The sequence below is a fragment of the Oncorhynchus mykiss genome, chromosome 6 (assembly GCF_057628025.1).
Source record: "Oncorhynchus mykiss isolate SJ-2025 chromosome 6, ASM5762802v1, whole genome shotgun sequence".
NCBI classification, from domain to species: Eukaryota; Metazoa; Chordata; class Actinopteri; order Salmoniformes; family Salmonidae; genus Oncorhynchus; species Oncorhynchus mykiss.
Genome location: NC_143027.1, coordinates 74,222,824 through 74,240,789, shown reverse-complemented (window position 1 = coordinate 74,240,789; position 17,966 = coordinate 74,222,824). Strand labels below are relative to the sequence as shown.

General features: G+C 45.0%; 1 protein-coding gene and 2 non-coding genes across 3 annotated transcripts; all 3 read right to left on the bottom strand.

Annotated features, from left to right (window-relative positions):
• Positions 1 to 417: 417 nt before the first annotated feature.
• ipo7 (importin 7) lies at positions 418 to 17,868 on the bottom strand. Its single transcript, XM_021607636.3, has 24 exons — positions 17,630 to 17,868; positions 14,377 to 14,458; positions 10,606 to 10,759; positions 10,328 to 10,486; positions 10,029 to 10,185; positions 9,567 to 9,656; positions 9,287 to 9,381; positions 8,868 to 8,952; positions 8,473 to 8,707; positions 8,227 to 8,303; positions 7,250 to 7,366; positions 6,320 to 6,409; positions 5,912 to 6,077; positions 5,596 to 5,756; positions 5,255 to 5,383; positions 4,588 to 4,654; positions 4,280 to 4,405; positions 4,080 to 4,177; positions 3,884 to 3,979; positions 3,521 to 3,741; positions 3,185 to 3,393; positions 2,622 to 2,828; positions 1,603 to 1,719; positions 418 to 1,473 (listed from the first exon to the last, which is right to left on the bottom strand). Exons 1-24 carry the CDS (start codon positions 17,711 to 17,713, stop codon positions 1,373 to 1,375), a joined length of 3,123 nt encoding a protein of 1,040 aa, XP_021463311.1. The 5' UTR covers positions 17,714 to 17,868; the 3' UTR covers positions 418 to 1,372.
• On the bottom strand, positions 2,318 to 2,461 carry LOC118965110 (small nucleolar RNA SNORD15). The gene has a single exon (XR_005052442.2). It is a non-coding gene; the product is annotated as a small nucleolar RNA SNORD15 (small nucleolar RNA).
• LOC118965113 (small nucleolar RNA SNORA23) lies at positions 7,539 to 7,716 on the bottom strand. Its single transcript, XR_005052445.1, has one exon. It is a non-coding gene; the product is annotated as a small nucleolar RNA SNORA23 (small nucleolar RNA).
• Positions 17,869 to 17,966: the final 98 nt, after the last annotated feature.

Below are 17,966 nucleotides of genomic sequence, written 5' to 3'. Positions count from 1 at the left end.
CAAACTCAAGGGTATTTGTAATGCATTTTATATACATTGACATTAGCCAGCAGTGTCTGTTAAATGAAACTACCCAGATCCAGGAAAATGGTATGCAGTTTGAAGCAAGTTTATGGCCACGTTCTAGTTCGTCTATATCGTGCTGCGCAGTATGCAGTTATACCGGTCACTGATAATGTAGACACTGTAAAGCTCTACTAGTGGGAGTGATCAACGCTTGCCAAGGAGGACATGACACCCTTCGAGCCGTAGTAGCAAATGAACTAGAATTATAATTAGCTGGCAGCATAGTTCTAAATAGACTACATATCACCTGATCTGACAGAGTATACAGACAATTCACTCAAATATAGGCTCCAACTCAAATGACTGAGTGCACAACTGTGTAGCTGTTAGTAAACAGTCACATGCATGCAATCCAACTTAACTTTTTTTAATATATTGGTGTGTGTGTATATATATATATGGTTCATCCATACACCAACCAAATGCTTGAGACCTTCACGATCAAGTCCAATTGTACATGCTTCAATGAAGTATCCAATTGACTTTCAGTGCTCACAACACGTCTTGTATCGAAACTGAACACCAAGAGCATTCTTTTTTTAGGAATCAAGAATGTTTCCACTTTAGCAGCAAAGTGATGCCACTCATTATTCTACACCGTAACCAAAGTTACAGCGGTTTGTGTTTTAAATGGTCTTAATTGATTTAAAAATTGCAGTCTGATACAGAAGGCTAGGAGACCTGAACAATATGAAAGTGCTAGTCATTAATTTACAGAGATCAGGCATCACATAGTGCTATGAAGTATCCAATATGCTACATATGAATACACTTGACACCTTACAAATACCTCTGGTTGTTTTAACAAGGCTACTTAAAAATCAAGAACCTTGGCTTGTATATACATAACAAACATGAGAATTTGTTACTGCAGAAAATAACGTAGACAACACTACTGCCAGAGGTATAATCTTATCACGCACAGCCTTTTGGCCAAAACAGTGAAAATGATGAAACATTTAGTCCCGTTATCAATTTCAAATTGTTAAGCCCTCCCGTTTTGTTTAAGTGGGAAGAAAAAAAAGGAAGTCCCCGTCCTAGTATCCTCCACAGTGGATCCCAGAAGACAATGTTGTTTAGAGCTGATTTTTTCATCTTGCTTCAAGCTCAAGTTCTTGGTTTGTTTTCCCAGCCATTTGTTGCATTTGGTTGTCTTCCCACTTCTTCTGGTGCTATTTCCAATTTGATAGTCAGATTGAAGAGTCAGTGAGAAGAACCAGTTCTGGAACCACTACTTAAGGGAACAACACAAGCTTTTTTCACTTCACTACAATCAGTCAGAGTAATAAAAGGGAGAAGGGACGACTCAATTCATTCCTGGAGCGTTGCCTCCAAAGTTGAAATTAGTTGGCACCACTTCTGGCACTGTGAACTTGTATCCGCCATGCTTCTCAATCATTTTGGATTCTAGAATGAAGAAAATAGGGCAATTATACAACAGGCCAAACATGGAAAGTGTTTATTTTCTATGAAATTAAAACAATTAAATAAAAATGAACAGCTGTCTAATTGTATGACGGGGATACATTTACTTACCATGTGCTGCCCGTCTCTGGTCTGCAAGTGTGCCAATGTCATGAAGGTGTTTTCCTTGTTCCTCATCAAGGGTTTGTGTGAGTGCCTGGTACCATGCTGGGTCACGGGTCTGGATATCTGAGTTGGAGAAATAGTTACGTTTTTTCCTCCCCTTTTAGGTACAAATTACACTTAAGCATAAAAAATGCAACATATTGCAATGATATCTTCAATACCAAGATCTCGTTTGTATTGTTTTTTTCTCTCTTTTTTGTTTTTGTTTTGTTGTGAATTTTACCCCCCTTTCGTGGTATCCAATTGTTAGTAGTTACTATCTTGTCTCATCACAACGTACGGGCTCGGGAGAGGCGAAGGTCGAAAGCCATGCGTCCTCCAATACACAACCCAACCAAGCCGCACTGCTTCTTAACACAGAGCGCATCCAACCCGGAAGCCAGCAGCACCAATGTGTCGGAGGAAACACTGTGCACCTGGCGACCTGGTTAGCGTGCACTGCGTCCACCCACCGCAGGAGTCGCTAGTGCGCAATGAGACAAGGATATCCCTACCAGCCAAACCCTTCCTAACCCGGACGACGCAAGGCCAATTGTGCATCGCCCCATGGACCTCCCGGTCACGGCAGGCTGCAACAGACCCAGAGTCTCTGGTGGTACAGCTAGCACTGCGATGCAGTGCCTTAGTGTGCCACCCGGGAGGCCTGTATTGTGTTTTTAAACCTTCTCAGACAAATGCCTCGATGTCTTCAACTGAAGAACACGCTGCTGTGGGGAACTGAACCCAGAGACACAGAACGTGACCCTGACCCAGTGCCCACAGACACAGTGTCCCGTTCCGACTCGTCATCGTATCATCACTGAAGAACATGTACTAATAATGCACTGTAAATAACAGGCCTCACAGATATGTTGTTTTGTAATATTGACTGAGTGTAAACACTTATTCACTGTTTATATCAAATTTGTGTCCTTAACTTGACGACCCATCACTAGCTTTGTGTGCCTGAAAGGTGGTCTCCTTACTCTGTAGTATGGCCTTGAAGATCTGGTATTCATCCACCAGGTTGTCTTCGTCGTCTACAGCTGTAGTGTAGCCCTCCAGTGCAGTCTCCTCTGCGTCGTCCTCATCCCAGTCCTCATCATCCCCATCCTCTCCTGCATGCTTGGCCAACATCTCCAAGTACTCCTGGCCCTCCTCATCAATGTCATCCTCATCACTGCCCAGCTCAACTGAGGAAAGGCACAATGGATGCAATTATTACTGATCAATCTACTAACATAACTCAAACCATCTACCATTGAAGTGCTCCTTGCAGCTGTGTCTTATCTATTTACTATAGTAGGAAGATTAAAATAGGTGAGTGACAATGGGACAGCACAAATTTCAGAGGATAGCACAAATTTGGGGTGGCAGGTAGCCTAGTGGTTAGTGTTGGGCCAGCAACTGATCAAATCCCTGAGCTGACAAGGTAAAAATCTGTCGTTCTGCTGCTGAACAAGGCAGTTATCCCACTGTTCCTTGTAAATAATCATTTGTTTTTTTTAACTGACTTGCCTAGTTAATAAAAAATAAAAAAATGCAGTACCATTCTCCTCATCCTCCTCTCCATCTTCATCATCATCTTCATCCTCATTCTCATTCTCTGCTTGACAGGCGTAGGCCCTCTTGAGGCCGTTGAAGAGCAGGATGGCTGCGGGAAGCAGTTGGCCGGCCACCTGGTTGACAGCCTGGGGCCTCTGCTCCAAGTCAATGAGGGCACACAGGCCAAGCACGCAGATCTTCCTATCATGGAGCCTGGGGGATAACATAAAATATCTTACTGCACATGTTTGTGCTCTATTTGATATCAAACTACATGGGCGACCATAGAAACCAGACGAGCTGTAAATATATTAAACATGAGCATCTTGCATGGTCTTACCCCAGGAAGCAGTCAACATCTTTGAGCCACTGGGAGATGAAGTGGTTGGTGATGGGCTCAGTGTTGTTTGGGAAGCGCAGGTTCTCCAGGGTGTTGAGCAGCAGAGGGGGGCTGTAGTACAGGGCTGCAATGGCCACTTGCAGACACATGGTCCTCAGCTCACTGGTCTTCACCTCCCTCGTCAGCCTCTCCAGCGCAGCCGCCACAAACAAGGGAACAACCTGCAGGAGCGGCAAAGAAAGTCTAAGTTGAATGTATAGTACAGTGCTTCTCAAAAGCAGTTACTTTGATATTCAACCAGCTTAAATAAGATTGAATACAGTCGTAGCCATACAATATTTAGTGTAGAAGCCAGACACTTACCTGATCAATTCCGCGCCCTTTGCACTGCAGAATAACAACCTCCAACAGCTTGGCTGCATGACACTCTGGATCCTCACCTGGATCGCCAGTCAGAACCTGCATGGAAAACAGATTATCAACCTGTTCACACCAGCAAAAATACACACCACCAATATAATGTGTGAACACATTGCACAGCGGCTGTAAATTACTGTACCTTCTTGCACATGCTGTAGATTATCTCCAGGTATTTAGTGTCAGACAGGAGAGTGTCTGTGTCAACCGTGACGTAGTTGTGAAGGAGAGGCATCATGTCTGAAATAGTCACATTCCCCATTTAATATGGTCTGTGTCTATATAATAGTCATATCACCATAACAGGCAAAGTTGAGACGAGCTGGTTGGTGAGCAGTATACCTGTGAAGTAGTCAAAGCCATCCTGCTGGAAGACCTCAAACACCAAGGGGAGGAGCTGCCACATCTGTTGGGACACCTGCTGGCAGGTCAGGCTGTGTGCCAGAGACAGGATCTCCTCGTAGAACTCTGAAAATCAGCACACACACACACACAGGCTGGGTTTCAGACAGAGGTAAATATAGGACAACCCCCAACAAAGTGAGTCTGTCACGTAAATTACTCTAGGCACCTCACCCACTTGCGCGTGTCAGAGAGACGGGAGGACCCGGTTGGAATGTGGTGTGACAGGAAGAGCAAGGGAGACTTACCCAGGACATGCTGCTGCAGGACGGTGCCAATCACCTGCAGACATATACCCTCCAGCTGCTGGGTGATCTAAAACAGAAACCCCATTCATTTAGTTAGAGCACTGGAACACACACACAGATGAACATACATGTGGTGCTGCAAGAGTAGATTTGATCATTTCATTGTGCAAGTCATTTCCAGAAAACCAAATACCTGTGGGTAGGCACATTGATAAAAACAACATAAGTAAACAGCTGATCGCTTTACTTTACACAGTCAACGACCACAAGTAGTATACCAAGAAGACATATCTAACTGTTGACCAACATTTGCTGGTTTGGCTGGTTCCAAGCTCCACGGTCCTGTGCGTCGGAAGACGTCCGTACGGGCAGAGAGCCACAGTGCTATTTCTAGAGATATCAGCCTGCAAGGCACTTTGAAGAGAGAACAGTGTGTGTTTCCAGGAGCGGGTGGGCAGCTGGAAGTGTGTTGGCAGGCAGCACCATGACTTTAGCTGGGAGGGAAGCTGTTGTACTGAGTTGGTGTTTGGTTGAATGGCTGTAAGTAAATATGCCTTGTCCGAACCAGAATGGCCAATAGGGCAGGAGCCCATATCCTGTTTCTGTAGCGTGAGACAGCTTGATGTACAAGTAGACCCCACGGACAGGACGCTATGGCTGTACTCACCTCTTTGTGGTCCTCCACCACACTGAGCAGTGTGTCGATAGTGTTGAGGATGCCCATGGCTGTCACCGCCTTGTCGTCCCCTCCCTCCTCGTCAGGCCCCGTCTGGATGACCTGGTTGAAGGTCATCGCCTGAGGAGAGACCGGAATAACAGCCATAAGTGGGTTTCCCTGAGCGCAGAGTCTTTAAAACCAGACCAACATGGAACTAGGAGAGATGGTAATTGAACCTTATTTCCTCTCTCCATGGCTGACAAACGGAATCATAAACTGATCAAAGGAAGGCGACTTCCTGCGCAGGGCCGGTTTATGAGTTAGGTACTGAGCGCACACACACTCCTCACCAAGTGCTGTGTCATCTCCACGGCGATGGGCGTGACCTCTTCGCTGTACTCGCAGATCATCTTCTGGATGACGTTAGTGAGGTCATCGTTCTCCGTTTCACGCACAATGTGCAGGAGGGCCTGCATCACAGGCCGGATGAAGGGAGTGATATACTCTTTGGCTAGGAATGAGGAAAAACATGACAAAGGAGCACTTAGTGATAATCAGTTCTATCATTTGGATTTAAGCAGAACACATGTATTAATGTTATACAGCAAAGACTCCATATACACCTATGGTGTTTCTGAGTCTGACAGTGGAGCGATAGCTAGCTACCTTTCTCCTGGTTGCTGATGAGGACCTGCAGAGCGATGGCTGCCTCCACTTTAACAGGCATCTCGTTGTCGTTGATCAGGCAGAGGCGGGTCAGCTCCAGGGCTGTCTGCAGGTTCTGGTCACTCTTAAACTTGACCTCACAGAAGTAATGCAGGACCCAACAGGCCTATGGGGAAACACCAGAACAAACTGGCTATACTTTTGCCGAATTCTCCTAAAGCTAGAATTTCTATCTAGAACTATCAAGATGTGAAGAGTTGAAAACGCCACTGCAATGAGGGAAAGCAGAACTTACAGAAAGCACTGCTGTTATACCAAATCATTGTCATTAATATTCTTGATACACATGCTCTCCCCTTCTCCCCACTGGAGCCCTGGGCCAGAGTGATCTGGCAACGTGACACTTACTCTGGCTCTCATATAGCCCAGCTCACTGCGGAACAGAGTGAAGACGTGGTTCTGCAGCATGAACTCCATCTGGTCTTTATAGACCTTTTTCTGTTTGGGGGGAAAGAAAAATGTATTTTTGTTAACCATGAATTTCATTAATATATTTGACTGCCACTTGGGATCCATAAAGTAAACTTAAGTAATAAAACAAATTGGCAAAATAGTTACACCTCCCGGGTGGGCCAGTGATTAAGGGCGGTGCCACCGGAGACTCTGGGTTCGCGCCCAGGCTCTGTCGTAACCGGCCGCGACCTGGAGGTCCGTGGGGCGACGCACAATTGGCATAGCGTCGTCCGGGTTAGGGAGGGATTGGCCGGTAGGGATATCCTTGTCTCATCGCGCACCAGCGACTCCTGTGGCGGGCCGGGTGCAGTGCACGCTAACCAAGGTTACCAGGTGCACAGTGTTTCCTCCGACACATTGGTGCGGCTGGCTTCCGGGTTGGATGCGCGCTGTGTTAAGAAGCAGTGCGGCTTGGTTGGGTTGTGTATCGGAGGACGCATGACTTTCAACCTTCGTCTCCCCCGAGCCCGTACGGGAGTTGTAGGGATGAGACAAGATAGTAGCTACTAACAATTGGATACCACGAAAAGTTACACCTCCATATATATATATATATATATATATATATATATATATATATATATATATATATATATATATATATATATATATATATATATATATATATATATATATATATATATATATATATATATATATATATATATATATATATATATATATATATATATATATATATATATATATATATATATATATATAGAAAAAAGTTACACGCCGAGTCAGCTACCTCATCTGATGAGTATGTGGTCAGACCAAAGGTCAACTAGAAAAGAGGATAGCAGATGGTGTTGGGTTATTCACCTTGAGCAGGATTTCAGCCAGAGAGCCAATCATGTGCAGCGCTCCGTCCTTCTTCCTGGGGTCAGAGGTGGGCTCAGTGAGGATCTGATAACAGAAGCCCATGGTCTTCTGAAGAACCTAGAGAATAAAGAAATGTATCCTGGCTAACTGCTTCACATTAACATCAAGCACCTTTGATATGTCCCAAATGGCACACTAATCCATGTATAGTGCACTACTTTTGACCGGGGCCCATGGGTTAGTGCACAATGTAGGGAATAGGGTGCCATTTGAGATGCAGGCCAGGAGAGTTTGTGGGAGAGTATGGAGGCTGGCCCGTGGTGAGGAGTCAGAGACGTCACAGGTCAGTACTATGATCTCCAGTGGTTCTATGGCTGCAGGTGTGGAGGGAGCACCGCCGCACAGACTATAAGACACAGCCAGACGGCAGCACGTAACATGGACAGGCACCACACACCCCGTTCACCCACAGCCAAAACGGAATAGAACTACACGCTAAAACAACACCTTACATTTAGAACAGAAAGAAAGCCGTAACACGTAACACATCTGACTAAGGAGCTACAGCAACTAAAGTAGTGCTTTCTTCCAGCTATGCTACTTTGTTTTCCAGAGTTCTCCTGGCTCGACGCGTCCACAGACCGGTTCCAACAGCTCTGTACTGTTGTTGGAGCAACAGGGCGCTAATGAGAGCCACAGCAGGGCCGGGCAGGAAAGAGGAGTTGGCCAGGCCATAAATAAGGGCAGAAGTGAGGCCAGTAAAAAAACAGGCACTTGGCCATCGAGGGTATGCATCCCAAATGGCACACATTCCCAATATAGTGCACTACTTTTGACCTGGGCTCTGAAAAAAAGAGGAAGTGCACTATATAGGGATTAGGGTGCCATTTGGGATGGAACCATGATCACATCATGGCTGGCTGTTGACCGTGCCAGGACCAGAAGGACTCAGCTTGCACATCAGAACCACAACTCACTTCTTTCCTCTTGTTGCAGGAGGTGAAGAGCAGGGTCTGAGCTGCCGTGGTGGGAGAGATGAAATCCTCGAACACATCTGAGACATGACAGAGAGTCAGCAGATCATTGGTTTGTTAGAATAGCTTTACACAGTTAAATATTTTAACTGATCACTTCCAGGCAGTCTCCGATTCCAGGACATTCCTTTTGGATGACAAATAACACAGAATATTTCTCTGATTTCCAAAAACAAGAATGGCACTTACCAAACTTCATGCGAATGTACTCGTATGGGTCCTCCTCCCACAACTCCTGGTCACTGTCCGTGTAGCACATGAGGGGGAAAACCACATCCTGAATGATACCCTGGATATGTGGCTTAAGGTTCTTCCAGGTGACAGCGTGTGCGATTCCCTGGTTAATATAGTTGAGTGTCTGCTGGAGGACTCTGGGAGCCACGTATTGCTTCTCCTTGTACTGATATAAGACCTTCAGCAGCACCTACAGAGAAACAGGCAAATCAGTTCCCTCTGGTTGAGATCAGACTTCCATGCAGACAGACACAGCTGAAAGGCAACCTTCTGTCCCTCAGTCAATCACAGAGTCATGCATCACACATCTTTCAGCTCAGACAAAGCCAAGAGCAGCCTTGGCCTCTCACCTGTTGTGCTGCCACTGCGTATCCCTTGAGGAAGAGATCGGCAAACTCTGTGTACTCTTTGGTAGTGTTGCCTGGGCTACCATACCTGGGGGGGTTTGAAGATGCTTTCACAGGTTAATATACACTGAACCAAAAAATAAACATGTTTATAGTCATGGTCCCATGTTTCATGAGCTAAAATTAAAGATCCCAGACATTTTCCATACGCACAAAAAGTTAATCCAATTTTGTGCACACATTTGTTTACATCCCTGTTAGTGAGCATTTCTCATTTGCCAAGATAATCCATCCACCAGACAGTGACATCATTAAGGGATTATCACTTTCACCTGGTCAGTCTCATGGAAAGAGCAGGTGTTCCTAATGTTTTGTACACTCAGTGTAGTGACAGTGTGCTGGGGTGGGTTGAGTAGGCTTACCTCTCAAAGAGCCTGGCCAGGATGTGGAGGGCCCACTTCTTACACTTCCACCAGGGCAGCTCAGGTCTCTCATCCTCATCCACCTGCAAGGTCTCCTGTGAGGCACAGACGGGGAAGGAAAAAAAATATACACGAAAATAAATAAATTAGCTTTGTTTCAACTAGAAGCAATAAAATAAAGCAAACAAACTACAGCTAATCTGTTTGGGAGCTCCTTGATTTGCATAGTCAACCTATTTGTGCTCCCCTCCTTGCCCTACCACAGTAAATCTGCCCTCACCGGAGGCACGTCTCTGTCCACCACTGTCTTCAGGATCTCCATCCATTCCGTTAGGTTCTGTCGGTTGATCAGCTCCAGGGGGAGGTTATACTGTGGACAGAGAAAAGGAGAAATTCCATCTATTCAATTCAAAACGCTTTGTCGTCTTTCCAATGGACATTAGACAGCAGAGCAATCTGGCATGCTGAGCGGGGACAGGTCTTGCCCAGTGGCCCACATGACAGTGACATCACAGCCAGCAGAAGAAGCAGCCCACATGGACCAGATGGTCCTCAGCCCTCCCCTCCTACAGGACAATCATAACCGACCCATCTCCAAAACCAGTATTATGGAAGGAGTAGCTAAATAACTGTACACTACAGCTATACATCCACATTTAGACAAGTACCCTACACAATCAACAGACTAATATAAACACTTAACTTCTAAGAAGGTGAGAGTGAAGGATGTGGTCAGTAGTACCTGGAAGAGGGCGTAGAGGATCTTGAAGATCTGTTTTTGCACCAGGACAGATTCACTGGAGGGGTCAGGGAGCAGCTGGATGAAGCGGTCCTTCAGCATGGGCATGAAGATCTGCATGGCCGCCACCAGAGGACTGCGCTCGTCTGGCTTCTTGTACCTGTCAAACACACAATCAGAAACATCAGCCACCCGAAGACATAGAAAACAGCTCTATAATACTGTGTCCCCCAAATGGCACCCCATTCCCTAAATGGTTGGGACTGTCACAGCATGGTCACTCTAAAACAAGGAGTCCTTACTCATAGTTTTTAACCAGCTGGTAGAGGCAGAGCAGGATGCCCAGCCAGCCGGCGCTGTTATCTGACTGCAGGTAGAAGCCAATCTTGTCCACGATGGCAGTCCACTTGCCGGGGTAGTCGTGTTTAATCATGTGGTGGATGCATGTTGTCAGCTGCACTCTGAAGGGTTAAAGAGAGCGGAGAAAGGTTGGAAGACAATTTGGTTGATCCGAACTACCTCTACCCCCCCTCTTCCGGCGCTGTGCAGTGATCTGAGCAGCCACAGGGTGGTCGGTTACCTGATGCGCTCGGGGGAGTGGATGATGGCCTCCACGATGTTGTCACGGATGAACTGCCTGTCCTCCTCTGGGATGTTATTGACAGGCGTCTCCGTGCTGGTGCCGTCCCCCTCGCTCCAGTGCTGGGTCACCATGTTCTTCAGGTAGATCACCCCTAGGGAAGGGAGAGGAGGACCATCAACTGACTGAACATAAGAAAGGCTTCTTAGAGACCCTATTAAAAATGGATTACATACAGTGCATTTGTAAAGTATTCAGACCCTTTAACTTTTTCCACTTTGTTACATCAGCCTTTTTCCAAAATTGATTAAATAGCCCCCCCACTCAAAATACACCATGATGACAAGACAAAAAGAGAAAAAAAGATTACATATATTACAAATAAACTGAAATATCCCAATTACATTAGTATTCAGACCCTTTACTCAGTACTTTGTTGATGCACCTTTGGCAGCGATTACAGCCTTGAATCTTATTTGGTATGACGCGACAAGCTTGGCACACCTGTATTTGGGGAGTTTCTCCCATTCTTCTATGCAGATCCTCTCAAGCTCTGTCAGTTTGGATGGGGAGCGTCGATGCACAGCTATTGTCTGGTCTCAAAGAGTTCAATCTTGGTTTCATCAGACCAGTGAATCTTATGTTTCTCATGGACTGGGAGTCCTTTAGGTGCCTTTTGGCAAACTCCAAGCGGGCGGCTATGTTCCTTTTACTGACGAGTGGCTTCCGTCTGGCCAAGCTACCATAAAGGAGTGCTGCAGAGATGGTTGTCCTTCTGGAAGGTTCTCCCATCTCCACAGAGGAACTCTAGAACTCTGTTAGAGTGACCAACGGGTTCTTGGTCACCTCCCTGACCAAGGCCCTTCTCCCCTGATTGTTCAGTTTGGCTGGGCAGCCAGCTGTAGGAAGAGTCTTGGTGGTTCCAAGCTTCTTCCATTTAAGAATGATGGAGGCCACTGTGTTCTTGGGGACCTTGAATGCTGCAGACACTTTTTGGACCCTTCCCCAGATCTGTGCCTCGACACAATCCTGTCTCGCGGTGCTACGGACAATTCCTTTGACGTCATGGCTTAGTTTTTGCTCTGACATGCACTGTCAACTGTGGGGCCTTACATAGACAGGTGTGTGCCTTTCTAAATCATGTCCAATCAATTGCATTTACCACAAGTTGTATAAACATCAAGGATGATCAACGGAAACAGGATGCACCTGAGCTCAATTTCGAGGCTCATTGCAAAGGGTCTGAATATTTCTGTAAATTAGTTTGATAAAATTGCATACATTTCTAAAAACCTGTTTTCGCTTTGTCATTATGGGGTATTGTGTGTAGATTGCTGAGGAAATGTTTTATTTAATGCATTTTAGAATAAGGCTGTTACTTAACAAAATGTGGAAACGGGAGGGGTCTGAATACTTCCGAATGCACTGTATGTAATTCTAAGGCAGGTTTAATGTACAGCTGGTATTCCACCCACCTAGATATAATTAATGCAAATTGTATGGTGTTGAAGTAAAATCTGCTTTGATCATGAGGTTTAAAATGAACACTTCCAATTCCTATGGAATTGCAGCTGGTTAAAGTGGCACAATATTCTCAGTCTCTTTAAAATCACTTTACATCAGGGAGATCTCTAAATTGTTTGAGTCAGTGTGACATTGGGCGGTGTGAAAGAGTCCATCAGCCTAGATAGCCGCAGCAGTGGATCTCATGACCAGCACATTCAATGTGACTCCTCATGTGCTCAGGCTGAGAGGGAGTAGCAGCCTGCTGGGGGAGTAAGGAGTGCTTTTAGGCCCCTTTAAGAGCCCACACCTCTCCTTTCAGTCCCAACACACTAGCATGGCCCTGTTCATTAGCACTCCCCATCCAAGAAAGGAGTCACTCATTCATCCTTCCTCTGCCCCCTGAAATTACAACAGAAATTACCATATTCAACTGATAAAATCAGAGCAGAGCAGCAGAAAGAGGCCTAATTCCTTGAGTGAGTCATAGAACAGAGGTGTAAAAGTGCAATTTAGTTAGGGGTTTGCAATAGTTCCCCATCTCGTGTTGCAGCTCAGACAGTGAGTCTGAATTTGGAGTACGGGTGTGAATTGTTCTACAGAGCCACAATGGAGCGTCTGAGGTCAGTGGCTCGCAGGCTGGGTGAGGCGGTGGATAGGGGGCAGGCGAGGCGGTGGATAGGGGGGCAGGCGAGGCGGTGGATAGGGGGGCAGGCGAGGCGGTGGATAGGGGGGCAGGCGAGGCGGTGGATAGGGGGTCAGACAGACTGCTGACACAGATGTGATCGCCGTGCTGCTGGCTGGGAAGTCATAATCCTGCCAGTCAGTGCTGACACAGCAACTCAACATCCCCCTAGCCCACACATGGAGGCAGGGAATAGATGATTCCTGAAATATCAAATAATGCAATTGCCTATAATATCAGTGTGACAGATTTGAAAAAACAAACCATGACAAAAAAAAATGCTATTATCTGTCATAAGCATGAGGGCATTTGTCCTCAATAGGAGGGACCTGGGTCTGATCTCACTGCCTTTATGGGAATCCCAGGCATTTGTCTGCTAGCTGGTGACGGAATCGCTTAGCTCCTCCCTTTGCGTGTCAGATTACAGCAAATGAGCCTCATTACCACAGCACTTCGGGCCAAAGTGCTGACTGTGAAGTTCATGTGGCTCTCCTGGGGAGAGGTCCCAAGCCAACTTCTAAGCATCTTTTACCCAATGGCATGACAGATATGATCTATCCCGTGCCACCACTGCAGCTGCATTAACTTAATGCAATCGGTCTGAATCGGAGTCAGGTGCAGCAGGGCTCTATGGCAGGACAAATAGCACAGTCACAAGAAGGATAGCATTCCTGCTCAACACACCAGTTCCTGGAGGTTTGTTTAGAAATATCCAGGTCATCTGTTTGACAAGAGGCACACAGATTAGCACCCAACGCATAAGGCAGGATGGGCTGCTGCCACGTAAGACTTTCCTCCAGGCAGTCACATTACTATTGTGTTGTTGAAGCAAACTACAATGTAGAAGAACTGACAAAGTTGAAAGATAGAACATGATACTATGGGTGAGCACAAGTTAACATGGTAGTGTGGAGGCTAGCAGCAGGTTGAAAATGATAGGCTCTGTCTGGCAGCCACCTGAGGACTGCACACTTGTAAAATGTAAAAAAAGTCAAATAAGCCACTGATCAAGAGCAGATCGTCCTACCATATAACTGCACATCATTACCATAGAGGCATGTGTGACACATGGACAGGCTATGAACGGTCCCTCACACAGAGCATCTCAAACATGTGGAATGTTATTTTATAATAAAGGCAGCTGTGTCAATGACTAGACAAACTGTCCAGACCGAGAAATTATAGATTTCACTAGAGCTCCCTAGCAGACTAAAAGAAGTGTAAAATGTCAATGCCACAGGACAGGATAAAATAAGCTAAAACGGTAGCATAATAAAGATTGCATCATATACAACAAAAACACCTTTCTTCTCTTTCTATCATGCGTGTATCTTGGTGAACAAATGTACAGGTTCATGGGAAATTGGTCAGTCTTCACAATATGACTGGTGTCATCAGTGTGGGAGCTGTGGCAGTCAGGGCAGGGGTCATCTTTGAGAAAGCGTGCCCAGTTCATTTGAGCTACGGTAGTAGATACTCTTCTCACCTTTCAGTTCCAGTGAATTTCCATCTGCAAGAGAGCCCAGAAGCCCACCCCACAGCATCATAATAATAACAACATCTACCCATCCTCTGAAACTCACCTGCTTGTCTGACGGGCAAATCTAACTGATCAGACATGGTGACTTGCAGCAGAGCTGACACAAAATTCACCTGGGTGTGACCCTGTAAATGAAAGCAGGAAAGGATGCATGAATATCAAACACTGATGTGTATTTGACCTACATATCAACAAAACAAACCGTGTATAACATATTAACGAGAACCACGTGGCTGTCTTATCAACTGCAGATAAAAAACAAATTAAAAGCAAGAGAATTTTGCCATTTTAACTGGGTATGATCACTGTGCCTGCCTTGTTTATTTGGATGTATATGCTTTATTCATTTGGATGTATAGGTTTAAAATGGCTGAAATTAAACTATTCGCAATGAGGGATAATACAGACAGTGCCCGGTTTTTAGGGAATTGCTATAAGTATACCATGTACTATTTGCAAGTAAGAAAAAGTGTGGCATGGCATTCCTCTTGATTCCTTGCCAAGCAAATTACATGACAATGCTGCAAAAGTTTGAGTCGGGGGGCTAGGGTCAGTCTGTTATATCTGGAGTGATGACTCCTTGCTGTCCCCAGTCCAACTGGTCATGCTGCTGCTCCAGTTTCAACTGTTCTGCCTGCGGCTATGGAACCCTGATTTGTTCACCAGACGTGCTACTTTGTCCCAGACCTGCTGTTTCCAACTCTCTCTACCACACCTGCTGTCTATCTCTGAATGACCGGCTTTGAAAAGCCATATTCCCGAAGTGCTGACCTGTTGCACCCTGTACAACCACTGTGATTATTATTAGGCTACCCTACTACTACCCTAATAATAAGGGTAGCCTAGTGGTTAGAGCGTTGGACTAGTAACCGGAAGGTTGCAAGTTCAAACCCCCGAGCCGACAAGGTACAAATCTGTCATTCTGCCCCTGAACGGGCAGTTAACCCACTGTTCCTTCCTTAACTGACTTGCCTGGTTAAATAAAGGTAAAAAATAAATAAATAAATACAATTTGGCCCTACTGGTCATCTATGAACGTTTGATCTTGGCTATGTACTGTTATAATCTCCACCTGGCACAGCCAGAAGAGGACTGGCCACCCCCCAGAGCCTGGTTTCTTCCTAGGTGCTGGGAGTTTTTCCTAGCCACCATGCTTCTTCATCTGCATTGCTTGCTGTTTTGGGTTTTAGGCTTTGTTTCTGTATATCACTTTGTGACATTGGCTGATGTAAAAAGGGCTTTATAAATACATTTGATTGATTGATGACAGTAATGCCATATAACCATTATATTGAGGCATGGAGCTCCATTAGCTGTAGCTAATACACATACAGCTACTTAAGGATGCCAAGATGCCAAAACCTTGATGCAACAGGTAAATTATATAATGTAACCCCCCCATAAAACACACATCAAAGGAATGCAGACCTCCACATGGCCTGCCAGGGCCCTGGCCAACATCCAGGCTGTCATTTGAGACTGCAGCATCTGCATCAAACAGTGAGTGTGTCACCTCTCCCTATTCTCTAGACACTAACTAATAATGTTAAAACTTAAGATATCCAGTATACACAAGAGTGCAGCATACTTTTTCCAGAATCATTGATCACATAAAAGTGAATGAAAATGGGTCTCAATGCCTTGCCCCACTTGCTATATTAAGTGAATACTGTTCAGGCTTAACTGCTTCAGAAATAGCCTGCTCCCCTCCTTTCCCTGTAGATAATGCACTACGAGACCTCTCCCTGGATAAAACACATGACTCCGAGCTAACAACCCAACTGCACATTCTTGTTCTGTGGATATAAATTCTTGGCGTCGTATATTCTGTTGTAACGAAAAATGTTGAGTGAAGAAGTTCATGTACATTTTATTTTTTAGCCTTGCTAGGCCTACACTTATCAAACTAGAGTTAGCTCACAATACGTTCAAGCTGATTATACACAATATGTACATATCACAAACATAACAACTTGACTTAAAGTTCACTCAAACCCCGGCTACATGACAACACCGTACATATATTGTTCTAAGGAGAGCATAACCGATAACAGACCAGAGTATACTTGACAATTGCCCAAGAGAGACTTCTTCCTAATAGCTAACGTTCGCTTTTCACGTCGCGAGCGCAACATGACCATGAAAGAATTCACGCCGTCCGTATATGTTAGTTATCTATGGCACGTCTACATTTTACATGAAAAATCGACGTCTAGACAATGATAATAGGCCATGTTGCACATAGCTGGCTATTTAATTTGTAAGGCTAACATTAGCGAAAGAATATGCGCAAGCGGACAGCTCATCGAATGACTCAATGTAATTGATGTAACGCTCGCCTCAAAAGGTTGCTAACGTAGCACTAGCCAGCGAACATTCACTTCAAATGACGTACAAACAAAACGTTTGCCCCGTTACTAAATGCGTAGCTATTATTAATAATGATTGCTATTCTTTACTTTGTGTCTTGCAAGTTAACTAGCGTTCGATAAATCAAACCTACCTAGCTAGTTAGCAAATATCAGTTAGCTTGCTAGTTAGCTACGTTCATGAAAGGCAAAGCCAGCAAGTTAAATAATAAATCTAACATTAGCTACTCCCATATTAGACATACATGTATATTGATAGGAAAGTATGACGATTAAAGCTTGACTAACTAACGTTAAACCTGTCAATTCGGCTGGCCAACTAGTTAAGTTAGCTATCTAAATTCAACGAGCTAGCTAGTTAGCACTACTGCTGTGCAGGGCAATGTCAGCAGTAAAAAACAACACCTGACACGTGAGCCACTTAGCCAACTTGCTATCACAGATTTTCAAACTTTTAGCAAATTCTAGTTACATTCGTATACTAGATCGCATGATTTAGTTCGTTTAGACAAAACTGGTATTAATGGCAAAATTTGTATTTCCAACGATTCAAACATGATACATCAACTAGGCCAAAAGCAAGCATCGTCCAACAAGCCTTTTTACTGCGTAGCTAGCAGCTAATTATCAAGGAAGCTAATGCTAACTTCCCGCACGTTTTTAAAGAACCAGCTGCGGGAATACGGGGTGGATTCGCTTGGAGTTGCAGATCTTGATGTTAAAATATAATTCGAAACTTTGACATTACACCCGTAACGGCAAACGTCTATATGTTTCGGTGAGTACATATTTCGAAGAGAATATTTGATCTGTCAAAGTTCTGGACTGACTCTGGTCTCCCATAGCCACAAGCTAGGAGGACTCCATTCCATCTTTGATGTGTGACACAACAGAAGAGGCCCGATTAGCACCATCACAAGTTTTTACCTCGTTCAGCTGTCTCTCCGCGGCCTCACGCAAGTTTGGGTCCATGGTACCCCGAAGGGCCTCGATTAATACGTTTGGATCCATAGCTAAATCTGGTATGGCTCGGATTCAGTATTTCTGTGGTCTATGAATTCCCAGTCAATGCGCACATGGACGCACGGCTCTTCAGTTACCGGCGCGAAAGGAAGAAGTGAATGAAGTACCCGGATAGATCAGCGCCAAATTTCTCCAACACGAACATCCGCTTCGAACTATTGCACTCTAGGAGTTGTAGTTTTACATGTTTGATATCTCTCTCACACTGTCTTGCAGTCAGTAAATAAAGACAACAAAATAT